Here is a 24,263-nt window from a genome sequence, read left to right as displayed (position 1 = left end):
TGAGCATTTCTGCACCACCTGAATTTTGTCCAGGTCTTTTTGACACAACACAGGGGACTGCAATAATAATGACATAAAATGAATATTGCATCTGATCAATGAAATGTTTATGCACATTTAATTCAATTAAATTCAGTTTATTTCTATAGCGCCAAATTCACAACACATGTAATCTCAAGGCACTTTACAGTTTAACCAGATCATACAATCAAATTGATACAAAGTTTTCTATCTAAGAAAAACCAGTTGATTGCATCGACTCATTGACTCAAATACAATCCCTCACATTAAGCATGCTTGTAGCGACAGTGGAGAGGAAAAACTCCCTTTTAACAGGAAGAAACCTCCAGCAGAACCAGGCTCAGTGTGAGCGGCCATCTGTCGAGGCCGACTGGGGTTCAAGGAGACACAAGCAGAGACACAAAAGGCAGCTGTAAAAGGCGGCCCCTTCCAGGAAACACACAGCCAGGCAGACGAGCTCCGAGCCAGCTCCCATGCCAGAGGACGAAGAGAGCACATCCAGCCAGTCACAGTCAGAGAAACAGTACTACACTGGAAAACAGGCCGATCTCCAGCATCTATAAACAAGGGTGTTGATGGAAGCAGCACAGCTGATGTTTCTCTCCAGGATGGCGTCACAGCCAAACAGGAACAGACGAGGCAAAGCTACTCTGAGGAAAAGCAGAGAGAGCAGAAGGTTAGAGATTGAACTAACAGATTCTGCAGAATAGGAGAACAGAGAGCGAATGAAGCAGAATGATGAAATGGGGGTCCCTATGTCCTCCAGAAGTCTAAACCTATAGCAGCATAACTATAGAGATAGCTCAGGATAACCTGAGCCACTCTAACTATAAGCTTTATTTATTTAGTCACCACATTGTCAATATGTGTTGTCCATGACATCCTTTGATTTCAACTGACTCCAAAAGTTTATTTCCCTGCCTCTCTTGTTTAACCCTTGCAGTTAGTTCTTCTTCAGAAAATATCTAACACTGATTAAATGCATAGATTTTGGGAACAGCTGTATGCAGGACCTTTTGAAATTTGAAACAGAAGCATATCCTTTATTAAGAAAGTTTTAGTGCTTTCTGATCGTCTGATTTGCTGGACTTTGAACACCTCCATATTTTCAAGTCGTCAGCATATGAATTTCTTTTTCTTTGGAATATTTTTAGCTCCTTTTAGATTCACCACCCCTTTTTTAAAAAAAAACCATCTCCACAGCATGATGCTGCCACCACGTGTTTTTTCCGTGGTAAGTGTGTGCTCAAGGTAACGTACAGTCACCTCACGACGTGCTTTTCATGGAAGCTAAACAGTTTCCATTTTCATCATATCCATCATAGCTCCCTCTACCAAACCTTTTGCTAATTCCTCTGCATGGCTTCTGTTAAACTGGTAACTCTCTGCTTTTACATTCAGCACTGAATGATTTAGGCAGATTCACGACTTGCATGTCATTTCTTTGCAATAGATTTTTATCAAAGCTCCAGTGTGTAATTTTCAGTGACATCTTTGCTCAAACTGCAGCAATAACCTCAAACAATACAGAGGCTGTCATGGTACAAAATAGCCTCTGCATCTTCTGCATCACCTTTCCTGTCATTTGAGGATAAGGCATGTCTGCCTCCATACATTATAAACCCACTCTTATGTATTTATAAATAGCAATTTCTAAGGCAATACAGACATAAATATTGAGATTTTCAGTTCATAGATGATAATAAATAACATACGTATGTATATTATGTTACATTTCTTTCAGGAAATCCCTGCAATTATTACACACTGGAGCTTTAAGGGGTATACAATTAAGAAGATAAAAGAGGGCTCTACTGCATGCCATTCTTTTCAGATACATATTTATAAAATAAATAAAAATTTACCCAGCATATATATGCTAATACAGCGACATGTGGGTTACATGTGGGTCTAATAGATACAATCTGAGTTTAAGGTTTTAATGGGAAAAAATATTAAAACATTAAAACATTTCTTTCTTTATTAGAAAAGTTTGAAAAAAGTTTAACCCAACATTATTAAAGGATAAATAGATTATTTTCCTTAAAAAATTGCTAATTTCTACCCAAAACCTGCACTAATCTGACAACATGGTCTCATAAATTATTCCATATAAACCAAGCGAAAAACAGGTTTGTCCCTGAATTAAGCCTGTTTGTTGGAAGTTAATGAAACCTTTTTGAAAGTGCATAAATACTTGGATTTTTTTCAGAGTACAGTAACATTGCATCACCGCACCCAGTCAGTCTGCCTTTTTATGCCAGACATCCTGCCCAGCTGTGATGTGGCTGGGCCGTCTGAAGCACGCTGCAAAAACTGTCAATCTTACCAAGTCTTACCATCCCAGATCTGTCTTTTTATTAATATACTAAGCAGCAGCAGATTCTGTTATATTATTAACCTTCCGTTGTGGAAATTGTACTAAAAAATAAGGGTAATAATGTGCCAGAGCAGTATGACAATTTACCTTATGACATATTTTGAAAACAGAGTCCTACTTAGTGCATTTGTCTGATTACATTAGCGCATTATTGTACCTATTTTCTAATTCCCTTCAAAATAATATTAATAATCTGACATAATCTGCTCTTGTTTAAGCGTACCAATCACAAAACATGATCAAAAAGACTTTTTGGCTTTGGATTGTAAGATTTGGTTAGATGGACATTTTTTGCAGCGCACCAGTTTGGCCTCTCTGTTGCTGGCATTGCATTCCTCCTCCACCCTTACCCTCCGGTCTAATTAACATCCCGTGTTGTGGCCATAAACTGGGTTTGTTACGGTTAATCATACAGTGGTTTAATGGGAAAATTATCAGTTGTCGAGGAAGTAAACAAAGCTGCAGGTGACAGCGGCTAGACACATAAAAACCAGAGTGAAAACAACCTGCAGAAACATGCCAACTGCTGAGACACAATGCAGGAAAACAAACTTTGCTTGCTCTAACTCATACTTTGCGGTTTTCAGGTTGTTTGTCCGTCTCAGCAAACATTTCCTCACTATCAGCCAAAAGCAAGACACACATGGAGCATTAGAAAAAAACACATCTACACACCCCTCTGGTTAGTCCATCCCCTCCTGCCGAACTTCATAAATACTCAAAGCTCTACTGGAAATCAAATATTGAACAGCACTGATAGGGAAACACAGACAGAAAGAGAAAAGAGGAAATAGAGAAAGAAGTTTTTTATATACAGAAGAAAAATTAACAGTATTTTTTCAATTAGGATCTCCAGAATGTTGCTCCGTATGTCTTTCATCTGTTTGTCCTGTTTAGGTGTATTCTCCCAAAGCCAAGACCGAGCCTCTCTCAGCCGCTCCAATGACCCCACCGGACGCTGCGTCTACACCTTCACCGTGGTCAACCCACAGGAGTCCAGTTGCCCAGGAGGCAGCAGCAAATCAGAGACGGATGAGATCCGGACCAGACTCACTCTCCTTGAAGGTCTGGTCAGTCGGCTGATAGCAGGAGGTGGGAGCGGGGCCAGTTCTGGTGGGCTGAGACACAGCGATGAGTCTGTTCAGGAAGCTTATGCCCAGGTTACAAAAGAAAGAAACCAGCTACAACTGGACCAGGAACATCTGAACACGCAGGTCCAGAGGCTGCAGAGAACGTTGGCCGAGCTGAGCCTGGAGGCGGAGGATCTTCGGCAGAGGCCCTGTGAACAGATGAACACCTCAGCTGGTGCTCTACATGAAAACAGACATCTCAGAGGTATGTGCACATGTAGCTTTTTCTGATAATCACCAAAGGCTTTCTATACATTGGGGTTTGGAGTTTTACAGACATGTTTGAGGCAAAGAAAAGTCCAAGGGAAAGCAGATAAAAAAAAATAAATACTTGGTTCTTTGTCTCTACTTTTTAAATTTACGATTAAACTAATTCTTGTGTTGTATACGATTCCCATCATATGCAGGGTATCACTTCAAAAATACCTCCTATCAGGAGATGAAAGCTGAGGTGAGAGAGGTTCCTGCATCCCACCTGATTCCAGCGGGAAACCACAGCCTTGCAGGTAAAAGCATCTGACGGCTCGGAAAATGTAGGCAAGAGTTAACCTAATCTTAAAATTCTCTCTAGGCTGTGGAGAGTTAGTGTCAGTTGGAGATCCCGTGTTGCACAGAAAAGCTGATGGCATCACAGGGAAGTATGGCGTGTGGTTCCAAGATCCGGACCCTCAGGGTCCCTATTACACCAGGCAGACGGTATGGCGGATCGATGCGGTTGGGAAAGAAGTCCGTCAGCTCTTTGTGTATGAAGATATGGATCAGTTTTCCAAAGGTTTTCCTATGAAGGTCCTGGTTCTGTCGGAGCCTGTGGAAAGCACAGGGGCCACTGTGTATCAAGACTCCCTGTACTACCAGCGCAGACGCAGCCGGACCCTGCTTCGGTACAACCTCACCTCGGAGAGTCTTGAAGCCCGCCTGGACTTGCCCCATGCTGGCTTTCACGGCCAGTACCCTTACTCCTGGGGCGGCTACACTGACATCGACCTGGCAGTGGACGAGCACGGACTGTGGGCCATCTACAGCACGAGCAAAGCAAAGGGAGCCATCATTGTTTCCCAGCTGGATCCCCAGAGCCTAGAGGTGAGAAGAAGCTGGGAGACAAAGATCAGGAAGAATTCGGTTGGTAATGCCTTCATGATATGCGGACGCTTATATACGGTGGCCAGTTACACTTCACCCAACACCACAATCAGTTACATGTTTGACACTTTAACTAATGAAAGCCAGGCAATCGCTGTGCCTTTTAAGAACAAGTACCGCTACAACAGCATGGTGGACTACAACCACGCCCAGAGGAAGCTGTACGCCTGGGACAACTTCCACATGGTCACCTATGACGTTAGGCTGGGAGGGACTGGTCAAAGCAGGAGCTAAACAGGAATGAAGAAGATCCATGTTCACTTCACTATTAACATATGGTGAACGGGATTAACCAGAACCAGATTGCTTTTATTACAATAACAAAGGATTTTAGGGAAAGATGTGATGCTCATAGCGAAATAATTGTGCTAAATGACTGAGTTGATGATTAGAGCCAGCTTAACATCTAGCATTAATGATTTATATACATATATATTTTTTTTTTACATGTATTTTTTACTGTTTAATAAAGATTTATTTCCTTATTGATTATATTGCTTGATTTGCCTTATTTCTTGCAATAAACTACAAAAGAGTTTGGACGAGTGTTTGCCACATTATGGCTGTCTAATATGAGTTTGATCATTATATCATTCATTACATTGTATTAATAAAACAGCATATCACACAATCCTTTTCTTTAATATGCAGTTTTACCTTTTCATTTTTTTAAAACCTCTTAGGAGAGGTTCAGAACCATTTGAAGGAAAGAAGGGGTTTATGTATATTCACAGATGGACGTTTAAGAACTTTGAGTTCAAATTTGAACAAAAAGAGAGATTTTGGGACAGGTCAACACAGAGCTGACCAGATCTGTGTGGTCTGTTTTTTTGTTTTGTTTTGTTTTTTTAACGGTATAGCCTTCCTTTGATAACATTAGAAAACCTAAGCAAGACCAGCTGCGAATATACTGTAAGTGAAAAAAAAGTTAATTTATGTGATGTTTCATCTTAGTTTTGAATGCAGCTGTTCTTTGAAGGCCACAGAAGTTTGTTAAAAAAATTATTTGTGGACAATTTCCCTGGTAGCGCACAGGTCAAGGCTAAAGATGAGGATCAGATTAAAGCAAGGTTAGGTTTTTATAACAGTTTGTACAACTTTTAGCTTCTCAGAGAGACATACGATACGTCAGTCGAGATGGAGAGAGTATGGTTCATCTGCACACATAGTTAACAGGCTGGGAAAAGAACAAAAATCATTCAAAGAAAGAAACAAGAGTGGAAACTCTAGAGGAGCTGCCAAGATCGAAAGAAGAAGTGAGAGAATCTATTGAGAGAACAAGTATTTATTGTCTATTTAACTTAATCAACGAAGAAAATCCTCCTCAAAGAAGCTCATAAGTCCAAATTGCAGTTTCCTTTAGAACATCTAATGAGTAAATATGTGGAAGAAGCAGTTCTAGTTAAGTGAAACCAAAACTGAACTTGCTCCCCACAGGCAAAAATCTCATCAGAGCAGCAAAACCTAAACTGGAAATCACCCTAACACAGAATCTCCACAGATAAGCACGGTGGTGGCAGCAACATGCTGTGGGAATAGTTTTTCTTTCCAGTAGGGACAGAAAAGACAATCAGTGTATCTACAAAATACATCTTGAATATCATGCTTTGATTGTTGTTTCCTAGGCCAGAACCTTTCAACAGGGTGGCGCTAGACGTCACATCCACTGAAACCAAGCAGAGCTTCTGACCCAAAGTAAATTGAGGAAAATAGGCTACAAGCTTATAGACACATCAGAGCTGAACTGCTGAGGTGTCAGTCTGCTCATCATATCAGAATCAGAATATACCTTTACTATCATATGATGTTTCAGTCTTAAAGGGTCAAATAAAAAGGCTATTTCTAATATATTTTTCAGGAAAAAAACCTACATGTCTCTTTAATGTTTTATTTAAAAAAAAAACTTGTCTAAAAAAAGGAGATGAATATATTTTCTTCTAAGAGATGTTGATGTTTTTGGATAATTATGTAAACATAACTGTTTCAAGAAAAATAAATTCTCCAAAAAATATTACAGTTACCAGTACTACTTTTAGTTTCTCTTTTCTTGAAAATTGGGTGCAATCACTCCAGGTAACAAAACAAACAAAAAAAAAACTGCTTAAATTTGCATTTTGTTAAATATTTACCTAATTAGTTCTGGCTTTTTATAGTTTTTAGCAAGACTGATCAAGAGCTATTGTACTCAAGGTCCAAAGAGCCACAAGCTGCAAACTCCTGGTCTATAACGTGAAATAAAGGTAATTTAAATTAAAAACTATGTTTTAACGTTTAACCTTTGTGAATACTTTTAGGTAAAGTGAGTCCCAGAATAACTGGAACAACATTTTATTTATTTATTAACATTTAACTCAAAATGTGAGATATCCATGACAAGCTTAGGTCCCTGTGCATAACGTTCCAAATAAAAAGTTACATTTGATACAATCAAGGTCAACATCTGTTTGCGTCAGCCATCTTGTTGTGGGTTCACACTTGAATTTTTACCGTCATGTGCGGTTTGTGTAGGTGTCTGCTCCTTTAAGCACTGTGTGAGAATGAAGACAATGATGCACAAGGGTTGCAAGACAAGCACAAATGCAATCCTTTACAGCCTTTGTTTGGACATAACACCTTCTGGTAGGTGCAACAAAAAGAAGACAGCAGCCTTTAGAGACATAAAAAAACAACCCACCGAAATTCTCTCAAAAACCAGAGACATTTCCTGGAGCTACATGTAAAAGATTTTGAAGTGACCACAGTAGGCGTCAACTTTTCATTCCCAGTTCTACTGATATGTGGTTTATATATCCGTTTATTTGATTTTATTTGTTGTTGTTTATACAAATTATCCTCATTTGAGCATATTTAAGGGTTTTCCACCTATGCTGATGCTTTTTTTTATTAAATAAGGTCTGCAAAAATTCACAAAATGAAATTTAGACGCTTTTATTACCCAATATGGTTCAGCTGGTGTCACGACATGATGTCTTTTTTATTTGTTCTCATAAGTAAAAAATAATTTGTTTTAACATTTCCAGCTTGGAATATCTGAGAGCCTCTTTCTGCTGTAATAAAATCCAATATGGCTGCCGAATGTAAAACAGCATGGTGATAGTGGTAGCATAATGTTTATTGTTCTCTTGGCAGAACAAACTGCATCTGCTTGCGAAGTACATCGGTATCAAAATGGTTTGTTTGTTGTTGGAGGGATTGAACTGACATGAATTTATATACATCATTTTGTATCAGATGTTCTTTAAGGAACAACCATCCATCCATCCATCTTCCGTCAGGCTTATCCCAAGCCTGGTCGCGAGGGCTCGCTGGTGCCATCTCCAGCTGTCTACGGGTGAGAGGCGCGGTACACCCTGGACAGGTCGCCAGTCCATCTGAGTCTTTAAGGAACATCTACCATGAAATCGTCTGTACCAAGAAGTTAGTTTACTTGAATGAGGGTTCATAATGCATCAGTTTTCATAAAGGTTATCAGCCTCATGCAGGGATTAGTACCAAATTAAGTAGGAATAAAGTTTTTTAAAAATATACAATAAATTTGATTATTTGTGAGATTTTACCTTTTGATGATCACATACTTATATGAACACAAAGTCTTGAACAATTCATAACTACAATGAAAAACTAACTTAAAATGCATGAGTATGCAGTGGTTTTGTTGCAGGCACATTTTGTAGAGAAAATGGAAAAACGTTAAAATAAAAATAGATAAAACTTTTTCAAGTATTTTAATTCATCCTTATTTCTCTATAATGTAGTCATGAAATTAAACTTTACAATTACATATATTCAGTAACGGTGGCTGGGGACAGTTGCATCATGTCTCCATTCAGAAACATGCTGCTTTATCTTGGTAACATTGGAATTGCACAGGCTCACCTTAACAGAAGACATATTCATGTTTTTGAGTTTTGTTTGTCTGAACAAATTACAACTTAGTTGGATTGACTCATTGCTTAGTTTACTTAAAATTTTTATGGCTAGCATGTAAAAAAAAAAATCTGCATGTGTAACACTTGTTGCAACATTTGTTTTTAAGAAAAGTTTGGCGAGTAAATATGTCTGTGCTGAAAATCAGTTTTAAAAACTTTTTTAAATTTTTTTTATTCAAACTGGCTTTTGGGATATCGTGAATATCTTAAGTTATGTTACAAATTTCCTGAATAATATGTTTATTAAGACACAGGTATTGGACTGAACTCAACTGGGACAAGTGCAGCAGCTTACGTTTGGTTAAATGAATACTGCAAAACAAAATCAGCCCATGTAATCCTCTTTAAATGGTATGGGCAATTAGCAGACAGGTGTACGTTTCATATGTAGATAAATGGTTGGAGTTGACCCAATAGCAGTTGAGAAAAGGTCTCCTCTGCTTTTAGTAAATCTTCAATGATGAGCAGGAATTAAGATATGCTGCCCCCTAGGGACCAAAAAAGGAACATGTATTTTAGCACAACTCGACGCTCTGTATTTTCTGTTTATATAGTTTTAATGTTTTCTCTGCACAAGGACAAACCCTGACCTTCTAAAACCATGACCTTTGGCTTATGGAGGAACAGGAGAGTCACTGGAAAAGAAATACATCCATATCAAATTTTAACTATTCAATTATAAATCTAACTTATAAGCATTTTGAAATTGCACATTTTTGATTTAATCATCAAAGAGAATTTGTATTCATGTTTATACTCTATCAATAAATGCTGGAATTTGAAAATGTATTTTTCACCTTGCTTTTCCAAATCCTTCTTGAAATGGCATTTTGTTTTTACTTTAGCCTTTCCATTTAACATTTTTGTGACCGTTATGGTCCCTGTGCATTTTCCTAACAGTTTCTCTTTTCTATTTAGTTTTTGTGTGACCCTTCTGGTCCCTAAACACACTGGAAACAAAGTCAAACCAATCACATTTGCTCTTTGAATGTGACCAACTCTCTTTTTGGATTGACAGCCACACATGCACTGCAAAAACGATCTAGAAACAAGACAACATTTCTTAAATAAAGTGTATTTACTCCTAATTTAAGTAGAAAAATAAGATGATCTTCCAATGGAATGAGTATATTTACTCTTAAAATGAGATAATTAGATAATATGCGCTTGAAATAAGACAATGCAGTTGTTTTCTCTTATTTTAAATATAAATTGTTTTGTTCCATTGGCAAAGTTTCACACTTACCTCCTCAATTCAAGAAAAAATGCACTTATTTTAAGAAAAAATCACTTTTTCTAGTGTGGATAACAGCATGGCAGCTATTGTCAAATGTTTTTTTTTTTAAATACAATGTAAAAAAAAAGAAAATATACATACACATATATATATATATATATACATATATATATATACATATATATATATACATATATATATGTATATATATATATATATATATATATATATATATATATATATATATATATATACATATATATATACGTATATATATATGTGTGTGTGTATATATATACATATATACATATATATGTATATATATTTATATATATATTTTTATATATATATATATATATATATACATATATATATACGGTATATACATATATATGTACATATATATATATATATATATATATATATATATATATATATATATATATATATATATATATATATATATATATATATATATATATATATATATATATATATATATATATATATATATATATATATATATATATATATATATAAATATATAGATAGATAGATAGATAGATAGATAGATAGATAGATAGATAGATAGATAGATAGATAGATAGATAGATAGATAGATAGATAGATAGATAGATAGATAGATAGATAGATAGATAGATAGATAGATAGATAGATAGATAGATAGATAGATAGATAGATAGATAGATAGATAGATAGATAGATAGATAGATAGATAGATAGATAGATAGATAGATAGATAGATAGATAGATAGATAGATAGATTAAATAAGATTTAAGATTTGTGTTTTTTAATTCTCCATTTAGCAATAGGTTTTCAAAAGAAATTTTTGAGATTGCGGTTTTAATAACGAAGTCATAAATACAATTCACAACTCATCTTTGAGAATTAATTTTAAAACACTCAATTACAAAACATTTTTTAAATGAAATTGTATGCTTGAAATGTTAAATCAGAAATGGTTGTATTGCTTTTCAGTGACTCTCCGCGTCCTCCATGTTTGTTTGGGTCAATAATAGCCTGTTAAAAAGCCAACGTCTGAACCTCAGTTCATCCACAATGAAACAGGAGAGGAATAGTGCAGAGAATGACAGTCAGAGGACTTAACAGCAGCTGATGGAAACTTGGGTGAGTGGGAGCTAACTTTCCCCCCCAGCAGGGATCACACAAATATAGTTCCCAGTGTGTATTCTGATGGCTCACGTTGAAATGCAAACGAGCCTTACGAGGAAGCACGTGTGACCACTTGTGTAATTGTTTAATAGAGCTTAAAATGCAGCAGGACACAGAGGTGGGGAGAGTGCCCCAAAATGTATCTCAAATTAGAGTAAAATAGTATTTGGTTCCATTTTATTTAAGCACTGAATTACTAATCAACATGCTACCCATCAAAAATGATGAAACTACACAAAATATAAACTCATATGCAAAATTCTGATGCTTTATGTATCACAGGGATATTTCAGGTGGAAGACACGGTTTTCAAAATATATTTCATACATTTTTTGTTATAAAACGTACGTAAATCCCTTTTTTTTTTTTTTTTTTACTTGCTGTACAGGTTAGGGTGAGTTATTTCCAGTAGCAAGATCCAGTATATTTTCAGTTTACCTCCAAATGACACAACAGGATCAGCAGAAGGAAATAAGAATACCTCAAAAAAGAAACTTGAGTATAAGAAAACTTTAAAAAAAATTTAACTGTAAATTTAAACTTGAATTTAAACTGTAGGTGTGTGTCTCTCTGGTTCATTTTTATTGGAAACAAGCTTGTTCTTTGCTGAGGATGTTAATTAAAATAGATAGAGGGAGTTTTTACTTAAGTATATTGCAGTTAAACTAGACATACAAATATTAAGTTACTCGTGTAAATGTAACTAGTTACTGCCAGAGATGGGAAGTAACAAAGTACAAATACTTCGTTACTGTACTCAAGTAGATTTTTCTGATATTTTTACTTTACTTTACTACTTATTTTTATGGCGACTTTTTACTTCTACTCCTTACATTTTTACACAAATATCTGTACTTTCTACTCCTTACATTTAAAAAAATTGTCTCATTACTTTAGTTTTGAATCATTTCAATGGAGTTACGGTTATTATTTTTCACGTCATCAATACCAAATTCAATCTAATTGGATGGGAATCTACGTTGCATTTGACGCACCACTACAAGATGAATCGACAGATTCGGCGGTATTCATTCGCGGCAAATCATTGCAGCTTGGTGGCGGTGGCGTTAGCATAGTAGCATGGACGACGAGATGATTGAAAATGAACACATCGGAGATCTAGTCCTATTGGCAGACATCCATTAAAAATGTAGGCAACGGCATGAAAAAAGTGGTTTCTACTTTTACTTTTATACTTTAAGTAAATTTACAAGCCTGTACTTTGTTACTTTTACTTGAGTAAAGAAGTTTAATCAATACTTCCACTTTTACTAGAGTATTTTCTAACACAAGTATCTGTACTTTTACTCAAGTACAGAAAGTGAGTACTTTTGCCATCTCTGGTTACTGCCTACCTCTGCCTGGAGATCATGAGAAATATTCTGGGTATTCAGAGTTAAAGTAGAGATGGCCCCTAATGTGTACAGATGCTAACATACTTCTTATGGTTTTCAAACCAGGAAAGAAACAAGACCACCATCCAAAATGCCACCTGAAGGACTTTATTTGAAAAGTTACTGAACTTCTGCTGGATTTTTGTCTTTCAAACAAACAGGCTTTTCTCATTACTAAAACTAAAACATGCACCCACAAACACAGACACACACATCTGATCTAATGTTTCCAATCATCTACTGTCCACAGTCCGTCATAAGCCCTGTCCAGGGTTTCTCTCAGCCGAATAAACAGCAGGTCCTGCAGACAGTCCCAAGTCACCCACACCCTCTCCACCATGCTGTACTGGCAGTAACCCATGGCCAAACCAAAGCCCACATCCGTCACATAGTGCCTAGCGAGCAGCAGCCTGGAAAGGCTGACCAGGGCGGCCCAGCCGAGCACCAGGACCCTCATGGAGGCCGTGTCTGCCAGCTGGGCGAGGAAGAAACGGGCACACATGGCCGCTCTTGAAGCGTGGCCTGAGGGGAAGGAGTAACGTTCTACGAAGAAGGTTGAGAGGATATCGGAGCGGTTCTGGGCGGGTGTTCGGCGTCTCACTAACATCTTCACAGCTCTGACCAGCATCAGATCCAGAATGAGAGCTTTGAAGAAGACAGAAGGACATCAAAATTGGGGGTTATACAGATTTGCAATGGTTATACAGATCAGTTTCATTAATAACACTTTTCTAGTGCATCCCTGTTGGGTGTTTGACATTAGACTGTTATGACCAGAAAAGCCAGAGCAGCACAGAGGTTGTTTTCTGAGCCAGATGATCTGTTACTGATCTGAACATTAGAAAAAGTTGCTCCAGCAGCGGGTAAAATGGCAGTCTTAAGGATTTAAAGGGGAAAATTCCATTCAGGAATTTAAAGGGAGCTTCTTAAAGAACGGAAAGACGGTAAAGTTACTGCATCAAGAAGAAAAACATCTCTCAAGTCAAGTGACTCCTAGAGATAACTTCAAAAATATCTTATAATGGACAACAGAAAAAAGAAGAATGTGGCTGTAGCTCAGTGGTCTAAAGTCCTAATTTCAGATTAAATTAAAGTTTGCATTTCATTTAGAAATCAGCAGAGTACTGAAGACAGATAGCCAATAAACTAAAGGACCAATCTGAATAATTAATAATGAGGATGGGAGAACAAGGGGTGATTTTTTGTTGTTGTTTTTACTTTTATCATTTACTATTAGGGGTTTGGTGGTCTAGTGGTTAGACCTTTGCGCTTAGGTCCTGGAGGTTGCGTCAAATGCAGATAGTGAATTTCCCCATTCTTGGACAACAAAGAATTTACAGATTTACACGTAATCTTTTCTTTATTTTTGATATTTACTGAAATTATGGATTATTACATTTTCTTATGTTAATTGTTCACAAAAAATAATACCATTTGGGACAGAAAAAGAAAACTATTTTTAATATGTATTTTCTTTCCCAGGTTTAAAATGTATAGTAGATCTATTTTCAATCTATTATTTATAACTTAAATAGGAGCAGCATTGGGCTATCTGATGGTGGTTATGATAAATAAACAGAGTTAAGAAAGATTTATTTGATTTATGAGACTTTTTTAAGAGACAAATGTTTACCCATCCATGTCTCTGGATATATTGTCTTTCGTTGTATTTTAATTATCATTTTATGGGTGTGATAAATGCCCATTATGTTTTTAGGGTATTTCATGAATAAAGTTGACTGACACTCCTTTGTGTTCCAATAATACAGGCAAAGGTATTTTACTAAAGCACAACAGGATTGTTTAAAGTGATCAGTCAGTAAATATGATCCAAACATGCCAGTGTGCGCTGCACCAACGCAACCTTTGGCCTCCTCCCTGCTGTTTGTTGGTCAGGAGGCGCAAACCCCTTACTGTACATTATGTGACCCATGGGGAGACCGATTTAGCTCGTTGTGCTATTTAGACTATCTTTATCTTTGCAAGGCTTTGGTCAGACATCAGCAGAGCGCAGCAATGACTGCCAAAGGTCTCATTGTCTTAACGGCGCATTTGTGCGTAAAAGCGCGCGCCGGATTTTTATATAAATTATGAAGGCAGATAAAAAACAAAACACAAGGCAACATGAAATCTAACTGGAATGTCAATAATGTTAGACTAATTTAGTGAACTGAATTACAGTGGTTTGTGTGGAGATGGAAAAATGAATTGGGAATGATTTAGACCGAGGGGAACACCTTCCACTCCAAATGTTCTCCTCACCCAGAGTTAAATTCAGCATGACCTCCTGCTCCTCCACGCTGTCCCCGCGGCACAGATTGTACACGGTGCCGACCAGCCACGGGATGACATGGCCGGAGAACTCCACCAGTCGAACCAGGGGCCTTATGCTGCCCAACGGCGACTTCTCACAGGCGCAAACTCCGAGCTTTTTGGAAAGCCACAGATCCACTGCCAGCAGGAACCGGAGCGTTATGGCAAACAGGGGCTGGTTCAGGCTGACCGAGAGGTCTTCAGGGGAGAAATAAGGGCAGCTGGAGGCCCGGCGGCGGCCAAGGTGGCAGTCCAAGGATGCTCTGCCTCCAGCCGCGACTCCTCGGCAGCTGTTCCGTCTGCTCACCGGGGAGGACATGCTTCCTCTGGCGGAGCGTCAGCGGTCTGTGTGCCTCTGAGTCCAGCTGCGCTTAGACGCAAACCATCCTTCAAACTGCTCGGTCCAAACACGGGTTAATGTGTCAACCCACGGACCACGTGGGTTCACTACACTAGATCTGATTCAGACACAGAATGAGGCACCAAGCTTGTTTTCTTTATTAGGATTTATCAGCTGTGTTTTTTTTAAATGCATGAAGGCTTTTTGCGTTTTTAAAAGTATATTTTGGGGTTTGGTTTTATTCTTTCAAGGCAAAAACTTTGCAAAAGTATTTGGGGTCAATTTTACTCAGAGAAAAGAGTCATTTGTGTTTTTAAGGGGAAAAAAAACCTTATTTTGCTAATCTGAGTTTGGGTCAAATAGATTGATCCGCTAACCCTGAGATACCTGCTAAATAAAATATTTACTGTGAAAAATATCGACTGTTAAGTCTATGGGATAAAAATAAATCCATAGCCTGGGTTATTTGGTTTAGAGTTAATTATCTATCACTTCATTTTCCTGTCTGTAGATATTTGATCAGTGCAGGAGGAGCTGGTTTCTGCAGGATTAAATGTGAAGCAGTGGCTTTATCAGAGTTCATGCAGGGTAAACATGATTACAGACAATCGTGTGATTCAAACGTTGCTGCTTTGCTTTTAAATGAGGTGTCCACGTTTAAATGTCAGACGTGAGACGGAAACGGAAAAGGCTGTCTGAAGTCTCCAAAAGGATGGAGCAGCCTATGAAGATGGGGTTTTCCAACACTGCAAAAAAAATTTGAAATCTAAGTAACTCCTTTGTTCTTAAAATACATGCATTTTGTCTTGAATTGATAAGGACAGTGAGTAACTTTGCCAATGGAACAAGACAATTTACATTTAAAATAAGAAAAAATAATTGCTTTGTCTTATTTCAAGTGCATATTATCTACTTGTCTTATTTTAAGAATAAAAATACTCCTTCCTTTAGCAGATCATCTTATTTATCTAGATTAAGGGTAAATAGTGCTTATTTCTAGATCATTCTTGCAGCACAAAGAAGATAAATGGCGTAAAAAGTTGTTCAGGGAGAAAAAGACTTGCGTGAATTCTGGAGCATGGAGGTGGAGGTGTGATGGTTGGGGGATATTTGTTAAAGCAACAGAGCCTGGTTAGATCACCATGTCGGAACCGTGTTTCGGGGGGATTGTTGAGGAAAATATGGGACCAAACAGAAGCTGGTGCAGAAGAACCGGATCCAAAACATCCTAGCAGATCTGCCAGGTTCTGGTTCTGGGCCGGGAAAGAGTTCTATGCAAAGTGAAAGGGGAACTTTAATCAGATTGCTGTTAATGAAGTTGTTTTAGATTATTTCTGGTAAGACCAATGGTCATGATGTTAAGGTTTTCAATAAATAAATAAGTTAAATTTCTTATTTAATAACATTGATAAAAAAATATATGACGTATCATTTAGTAAAGAATCGGATGTTCTCATTTCGGAAGTTCGTGCGTCAAACCTGAGCGCACCATCCGACCGCGCTCTCCTCCAAAAACCAAGACCCACCCCCGGCGCGGCACCACGCACCGTGCTTCACAGTTAACCATCCGCCTCCTCTCTGTCTCTCTTTCAAGTTTCGTCTCTCAGTCCAACCCACGTCCACATCCACGCTTCCATCATGCCGGGGCTGCTGCTCGGAGACCCGTTTCCTGATTTCGAAGCGGAGACCACCGCTGGTAGAATGAAACTCCACCAATATCTCGGTGATTCGTAAGTAAAGAGCTGCTGATTATTGATTGCATGTCAGATTTCACAGAGTTGGAGAGAATCCAATCAGCATGATAAGGAAGGAGGAAGTTTTAATGTGTGACTGAGCGTTTCTCACTTCTGCATTCTTAAACAGATAAATCTATACAAACACTAAAGAATTATGTGTCTCAGGCATCAGAGATTAACAGCAAAATAATCTCTCAAACTTATATTACTCATAGTTGAGAGGCTTCTCATAATCACAGCGCTTACCTCCTGGAAAAAAGCCCCTGTGTTATCAAACTAAACCAGGCCACATCCTGTCAGTTTTCCTTGGTTATAGTAACTATAGATGCACAATAAGCTGTTCTTTCATTATCTAACATGATTCCGGTGCTGAAAACTTTTGTACAGCCCTTTTCATCATCCAGGTCCTTTTTTCAGCGGTTCTGTCTCCTTGCTCATTCGGGTCATGGCAACCACAAAATATCTCTGTTAAGCTTGTGTTGTGGTTAAAATTTGGCCTCATTTTTGATTCTAGGAAACATTAGTGTAAGGAGTTTATAATAGTGTCAAGATGCTAAAGGGGCCTAATACAGAAAGCATCATTCTGCCACCTCCGTGCTTCACAGTTATCTGAGGTCTACATTGTGGCTAGCTTCTACTGTTGCCATCTAAGCAAAGCAGAAACATTCACATGGCTTTGATAGCCTATTGTGTAAAACTTTCTTCTGTTAAACTGATATCTTTTTCATGATGTTCTTAAACAGGAAACCTTACAAATCACTTTTTTTATTATCTCAAATTATCTACATGTGAAAGTAGCTGAAGATAAATCCTGTGATAAATCCTGTGAAAGGAAAGTATGAAATTAGTTCATAGGTCAGAACAAAAACCAGTGTAAGACTTAGGAGGCCAAAATGTTTATCTTCTGTTCAGCAAGAAATCAGGTCACATCCTGTCTTTCAAATGTTAGATACTTATCTTTTTTTCCCGTACGTCAAAAAAAGCACCTGAAACCCTTCTCCAACTGGTTTCTAAAATGCCCATGTCCCCTACAGATGGGGTATCTTGTTCTCCCACCCCAAAGATTACACCCCGGTTTGCACCACGGAGCTGGGTCGAGTGGCCAGGCTGAGCAGCGAGTTCAGCAAACGCGGCGTCAAACTGATCGCTCTGTCCATCGACAGCCTGGAGGATCACTGCGGCTGGAGCAAGGTGACATGAAGACCAAGAGCGCCCTGTTGCCATGTTCTAACCACAAAACCTTGAGCTTTCTCAGTAGTTAATCATTGTAAAAGTGTTGCACGCATTCAGTGAAGTAATCTAATTAAAAGTCCATCTTAATATAGAGACACTATGGTATGAATACAAGCCGACGAAAAGGCCCAAGACAAAAATAAAACTGTTTCACCCAGATGGTGAACATTGTTCTTAGCGTAACACAGTAATGGCAGCATCATGATCTGGGGGTGCCGGAGTTCCTCAGAGACAGGGATGCTAGATAGAGTTATATATAGACAGAAATGGAAATAAACCTGCTAAAGAACTGATAGAGCACATGTTCCCCTTCAGGCAGAAACATCAGAAATATTTGAACTAGAATGGTTGAGAAAAAAATCCAATTTATTGATTTTAGAATTGCCTAGTCAAAGTAAATACCAAAGTTTATTTTATAGTTTGCGATAATAGGTCTTAGCTTTTATTTAATCAAATTGTTAACCAGATAAATGACTGCAGACTCTAAAACGTGTATAAACACATATATGTATTTTTTTTTTTTTTTGCCATTTGCAATTCATCTCACACGGCAATAAATTTGTTTTCATTTTATATTCTAAATGTTTATTTATTTAGAAATTTTAATTTACTAAAATCTTTAGAATAAATATTTCATTTCAAAGGCATTTTATTAACCATTACATCACTAAATTATGGTACAAATATTTTCTTCAATTTTCCAGTGAATATTTGATCTAATAATGTTTGTTTTTACTTCAACAAGGATGTTTCATGTTGCACAAATTTGTGCATACAGGAAAGTTCCAGCTCTTTAGTCCAGGTATCAGCCTGGTTTATTCTGTGGGGCTTCTTTCTGATAGGACATCCTGGCTTATAACTGTGAGAAGTCTGAGTGCTGCAGGCTGCCCTTTCCCATCATCGCGGACAGCAAACGTGAGCTGGCAGTCTCTCTGGGTATGCTGGATCCTGATGAGAAGGACAAAGACGGCCTGCCGCTCACCGCTCGCTGTGTGAGCATCACAGCCTCATGTGCTTCATTCCAAAACCCTCAAACTGTGCCCTGAGTTAAAGCGTTCAAACCCGCTTCGCTTCCTCCTCTGCTTTCTATGTTTGCACAGGTTTTTATTATTGGACCTGATAAAAAGCTGAAACTGTCCCTGCTCTACCCGGCAACCACAGGACGTAGCTTCAGTGAGATCCTGCGTGTGGTCGACAGCCTCCAGCTCACAGCTGAAAGAAGAGTGGCCACGCCTGCTGAGTGGAAGGTATTTATCGCCTTATAAAACAATGCTGCCTTTCAGAATGTTAATTTACTACCATACTTTGTTGTATTTCTATGGGATGTTATGCAAAAGACCAAGACAGTGCAGTGCATTATTGTTCAAGTGAAGTCAAAAATTGTACAATAATAAATAAATTTCCTTTAGCTAACCAATGAGTGTTTGCTTTCTATGACTCATCCAATGACACTAGTTTGCACTAGATGTGGATGGAGCCAATGATCTGCATTGGATGGAGCACATGACGTGGAATAAATATGCATAAACATTAAACCGAAGCCAAGAGTAATGAGTAAACTTTGCTTTAAAAATGTAAGGAATAGAAAGTACAGATACTTGTGTGAAAATGTAATGAGTAAAAGTCAAAAGTAGGAAGAAAAATAAGTAATGGAGTAAAGTATAGATACCTAAAAAGTGTACTTAAGTACAGTATCGAAGTGTTTTTACTTCGTTTCTTGACACCTCTGAAAACACGCAGCCCACCTCCCCTTCTCATTGGTGTTCTTATGTGCTAAGGACGGGCTAAATTAGCATATCTTCTAAAGAAAGTCTGAGATATAAGGCTTAAGAAATAAGTAACATTCAAATTTAGATTCAAGTTTTACATTTAAAAAGTAAGGTGTAAATTTAGATTGAACATTTAGATTTAATATATATTTGGATTTAGCATGTGGATTAAAGACATTTTTATATTTAAGATTACAATTTGAATTTAAACGGTATATTTAGATTTAAGATTAAGAAATAGATTTACATATAAACATAACATTTATATTTAGACATAGAATGTTTTAACAGTTGTAACATATACATTTAGATATAGATTTAACACTTATGTTTAGCATTTTGCCGCTTAATGTTAGAAAAAGAACTAAATGCTAAAAAATCAAGATAAATATCAGAAATGTGATCGGTCTTTTTTATACATTTTTACGGCCATCCCCAACGTTGTAAAAATAATCCAAAAAGGAGGAGATGGTGCAGTGAGGGGGGTGGTCTCCCTTCTTTTTTTTTTTTCTTTTTTACAGTGTCCTGTCTGGCAATGTGGCAATAAGAATAATTTTCTTGATGCCAAAAAGAGCCCAACAGATTTTACTTTCACAAGTGTAGCAGTATGGCAATTGCTATACTGCTCCACTTGTTTCATGCATATAAATTGCTTTATTATGCAGGGAGTTTTACAGTTTATATGGACACTGCAATGTAAATAGAGCAGAAAAACAGAAGAAGAAAAAGGAAAAAAAGAGAAAAAAAAGAGAAAAGATGAAAGAAAGAGGAGATAGAAAGGAGACAATGACAAAACATTTTCAGTCTGCTTCATCACCTGTAACAAGATGAAAAAAGAACAGCACAACCGAAAGACATGGTACGAGATATACAATAAAGCAACACCTTGTAACTATCGCTAAAGTAAGTCTGACATGTACTCTGTGTTACCTGAAGATACAGATGTGGGCTTTCTGTATGGAAGTGAATCTCTGAGTACCTGGGTTAACAGTTTTAACAAATACATTTAGATATAGATTTAACACTTATGTTTAGCATTTTGCCGCTTAATGTTAGAAAAAGAACTAAATGCTAAGAAATCAAGATAAATATCAGAAATGTGATCGGTCTTTTTTAGACATTTTTACGGCCATCCCCAACGTTGTAAAAATAATCCAAAAAGAAGGAGATGGTCCCCCTGTGGGGATGCTGCAGTGAGGGGGGTGGTCTCCCTTCTGACAAACTTTTTATACTTTTATGAAAAGCAGCCAAGGTACTTTTAATAAAAAGGAAATATTGACGGTAGCATTGAGTTTAACTAGAGAAGGAAAAATTTTAATTTGTGGCAATTTGGCAAAATTTCACAATATTTCTTTTTTTTTTTTCTGCAGTTTTTTTTTTTTTTTTTTTTTTTATTCTGTACTACATCTTTACTACATCTGCTATCAGCATTAATTAACCAGAGGCCAACTTAGACTTTGTTACTGTATTACTTTGTTGCAACTTTTCAGACCTTTCTAATGATTTTTTCATGTTCAGTTGGATAAACACCTCCTGGTAACTTTCCATTTTGACAATGATTTTTTGTTGTGAGAGATGTCAAAAGGTTAGCATATTCCTTTTTGACTTTGTTTTTGGATTGGATGAGTTCTTAAACCTTATCACTCAACAGCCTTTTATTTAGAGGTGTCAGATTAAGCGGGGCTGAAAGTACAGTAGTAGTCATTAAAAAATCCCCCACTTTCCTTTATGGGTCCTTGGCCAGTCTCCTGCAATTCCCTTTTTAAACATCTAAAATATCATTTCTATCATGATTTGTGGACATTAAGATTTAAATAGTAGCGTTATTGCCTGGTCAGACCCTGTACATCAGTGAAAGGGTAAAGTCAGAGTTAAAAAAATATGCACGTCCATTAGAAGGCCAGTGGCTGGAAGTTGGAGGGGATTTTGCTGCCATTCGGCTGGCTTTTAAATGGCTGCTACTGTATATGGACGTCACATTGCTCAGTTAATCTCTGTGTTTAATGGTTTCATCTTCTTTCCACTTGTGCATCGTGATACTTTATTTTTATGTATTACTTGGACAGTTGTAGCTATAAATTGACAACAGAGGGGGGAAAAATATATATATATATTTTCTTGCAGCCTGGAGACTGTGTGATGGTGCCTCCGAACATGCCTGAGGAGGATGCTGCCACTTTGTTCCCAGCGGGGGTCTTCACTAAAGAACTGCCCTCTGGGAAGAAGTACCTGCGCTACACCCCAGACCCCCACGACCTGGGTGAAAGTGTGGATCCTGGATATTCACTGATTCAACCGCGCCAATGCACGTCTATTTTGTAAAGGGCTTTTCTTTTTTTTTTTTGCTTCTGTAAAGCAGACCAAAGGAATAACACAAGCAGAGTTATTCTGTTATGACCTTTATAATAGGTTGATTTTAAAGTAGGCGACATGTTAAATAACTTTACATTTGCACTGACAATTCAAACACAATGGGTTATAAAGTTTAGTGTGGAACAACGTTGTGTGTATTTGGGTCAGTGACATCTGATTCATGTCGATCTGCTGGAATAAGTGAACATTATAGCAGATTTTAACCCAGATGTTGAAGGAATTTTATTTTTATCTGAGTTTCAGCCTTTTGTTTTACTAAAACCCCAACGCTGAAAGAGAATCTGACCTGGATGCTGAGGCTGATGATGATCCTGATCTTTCCCATTCTTGTTTGTATTTTTGCGCATATTTACTACAGGTGAATACTTTGTAACACTGTATTTAACCGTTTCCTAATGTTTCTAAAATTTCTGTAATAAAAAAAACACTTGTAAGAAGGAGGGGATTTGATTGAAAAACTCCAAAGAGGAAAAAGAAAAATACAAACTGCGGTGCTCAAAGGAAGCTCTGATTAGTCCACACTGGGATACTTAGTTTTCAAGGAAGGCAGATTCTATGATGTTTGAATCTATATTAACAGCTAACTAGCCAAACTAATTGAAAATGGGCCATGCTTTGTTCTAAAGCTAACCAAAAAATGTTGGTGTGTTGCTCAAACAGTGGAGTAAATGCTTCCTGTTGAACGTTGTTTCATTTCCTCTACTGGTTCAGACCTTTTGGTTTATAACAAAAGTAACCAACGTTTGTGGTGCTCTCCACGCAGTCAGAGCAAACAGGCGGGTTTTTCACTGTAGGTAATTGTGGTGAATAATAATTAATGCCTATCAGATGATGCAGCGCAATGCACATTTTGTCACGCTGTAATTTCAAACTTGAATGTGTTTTGTTAAGGTTTTATGTGAAAGAGCAAAGCAATGTACTTTAAAACTGGAAAATTTGATAGTTTCTACTACAAAGATATGTATGTATTTGTATTTACTGTGATGCCCGTAAATAAAATCCAGTGCAAATAGTCGCCATGCATAATCCAATTTGTGTATTTAATCTCAGTATAGCTGCACCTGCTCTTTGGAAAGCATCAGAGGTGTGATTAAGAACATAAGAACAAAAAGCATCATGAAGGCAAAGATCACAGCAGAGTGGTCATTGGTGTCACTAACCGATCCGTCCCGGAAGCACGATCCATTCTGCGCATGCGCCATCCGCTCATATGTATCCAGATACACATCCGGGTCGTCCTCGATTTTATTTAATTAAAAATACCTAAATGACTTTTTCCCTCCCCAAAAATAGTACACGTACTAAAATATAATGTGTTAAAGGTTAATAATGTATTTCCTTTCTGTTTTATCCGTCGTCTCTGTCCAATCTGCACCGGAAATGGGTGTCTACGCTACTTTCGGTGGCTAACTTTTTCGGCTTTGGATTTAAACATAAATCTAGTCTTTTTGAGTTTTATGTTTTCGTTTCATTTTAACCTTATGCTATATAGTGCTGAATCTAAAGAAAGAAATAACTACAATGCAGATAAACATGGTTTAATCATATTTTGCCGGACTGCTCTGAACATGTCAGAGAAGCAGTATAACGAAGAAAATGTAAAAAGCATAAAAATTGTCTCACAAAATTCATAAAAAATTTTTTAAAGATGTGTATTAGTATTCTTTAGTGAGTTAAGAATAGAAATAAGTAGTTTTAGTACCATAATTACATTATTTATGGACACCCGGAAGTATATGTATTCGCCCATGCGCAGAATGGATCGTGCACCCGGGATTGGGTAGCAACAAGTGGTTCAACCAAAGATGGAAAAAAATGGGAAAACTGCAAACCTATAGACGTAAGGAGAACATTAATCAGAACAGAAAGACTGAGGTCTATTTTAACGTTGGAGGAGCTGCAGAGATGGCTCAGGCCGGCTGTATGGAGTGAAGTTTGTTCCATTATTTTTGCAAACGAACGACATGTGTTGTAAATTCGTTTTTTGAAAAAAAATGCAATCCAGAAATGAAATTTAAAGAAAATTATTCATCAAAAGACGGTTTGATAATAATTATGCTGTTTTCTCTGATT

The 24,263-nt window shown here is 37.3% G+C and overlaps 3 protein-coding genes across 3 annotated transcripts; 2 read left to right on the top strand and 1 right to left on the bottom strand.

Annotated features, from left to right (window-relative positions):
* The first annotated feature begins 3,142 nt into the window (after window positions 1–3,142).
* On the top strand, window positions 3,143–4,956 carry LOC119772328 (myocilin-like). The gene is made up of 3 exons (XM_038268687.1): window positions 3,143–3,736; window positions 3,939–4,037; window positions 4,103–4,956. Exons 1-3 carry the CDS (start codon window positions 3,259–3,261, stop codon window positions 4,903–4,905), a joined length of 1,380 nt encoding a protein of 459 aa, XP_038124615.1. The 5' UTR covers window positions 3,143–3,258; the 3' UTR covers window positions 4,906–4,956.
* Window positions 4,957–12,513: 7,557 nt separating this feature from the next.
* On the bottom strand, window positions 12,514–15,155 carry LOC119772337 (phospholipid phosphatase 6-like). Its single transcript, XM_038268694.1, has 2 exons — window positions 14,689–15,155; window positions 12,514–13,071 (listed from the first exon to the last, which is right to left on the bottom strand). Exons 1-2 carry the CDS (start codon window positions 15,056–15,058, stop codon window positions 12,647–12,649), a joined length of 795 nt encoding a protein of 264 aa, XP_038124622.1. The 5' UTR covers window positions 15,059–15,155; the 3' UTR covers window positions 12,514–12,646.
* Window positions 15,156–16,632: 1,477 nt separating this feature from the next.
* LOC119772329 (peroxiredoxin-6-like) lies at window positions 16,633–23,315 on the top strand. Its single transcript, XM_038268688.1, has 5 exons — window positions 16,633–16,809; window positions 17,850–18,006; window positions 18,891–19,040; window positions 19,149–19,295; window positions 21,942–23,315. The coding sequence occupies exons 1-5, from the start codon at window positions 16,718–16,720 to the stop codon at window positions 22,137–22,139; spliced, it is 744 nt and encodes a 247-aa protein (XP_038124616.1). The 5' UTR covers window positions 16,633–16,717; the 3' UTR covers window positions 22,140–23,315.
* Window positions 23,316–24,263: the final 948 nt, after the last annotated feature.

This window comes from Cyprinodon tularosa, unplaced genomic scaffold (assembly GCF_016077235.1).
Source record: "Cyprinodon tularosa strain WSP-4 unplaced genomic scaffold, ASM1607723v1 ctg709, whole genome shotgun sequence".
NCBI classification, from domain to species: domain Eukaryota; kingdom Metazoa; phylum Chordata; class Actinopteri; order Cyprinodontiformes; family Cyprinodontidae; genus Cyprinodon; species Cyprinodon tularosa.
Note: the sequence above shows the minus strand (reverse complement) of the source record. Positions and strands in the feature narration are given on the sequence as shown.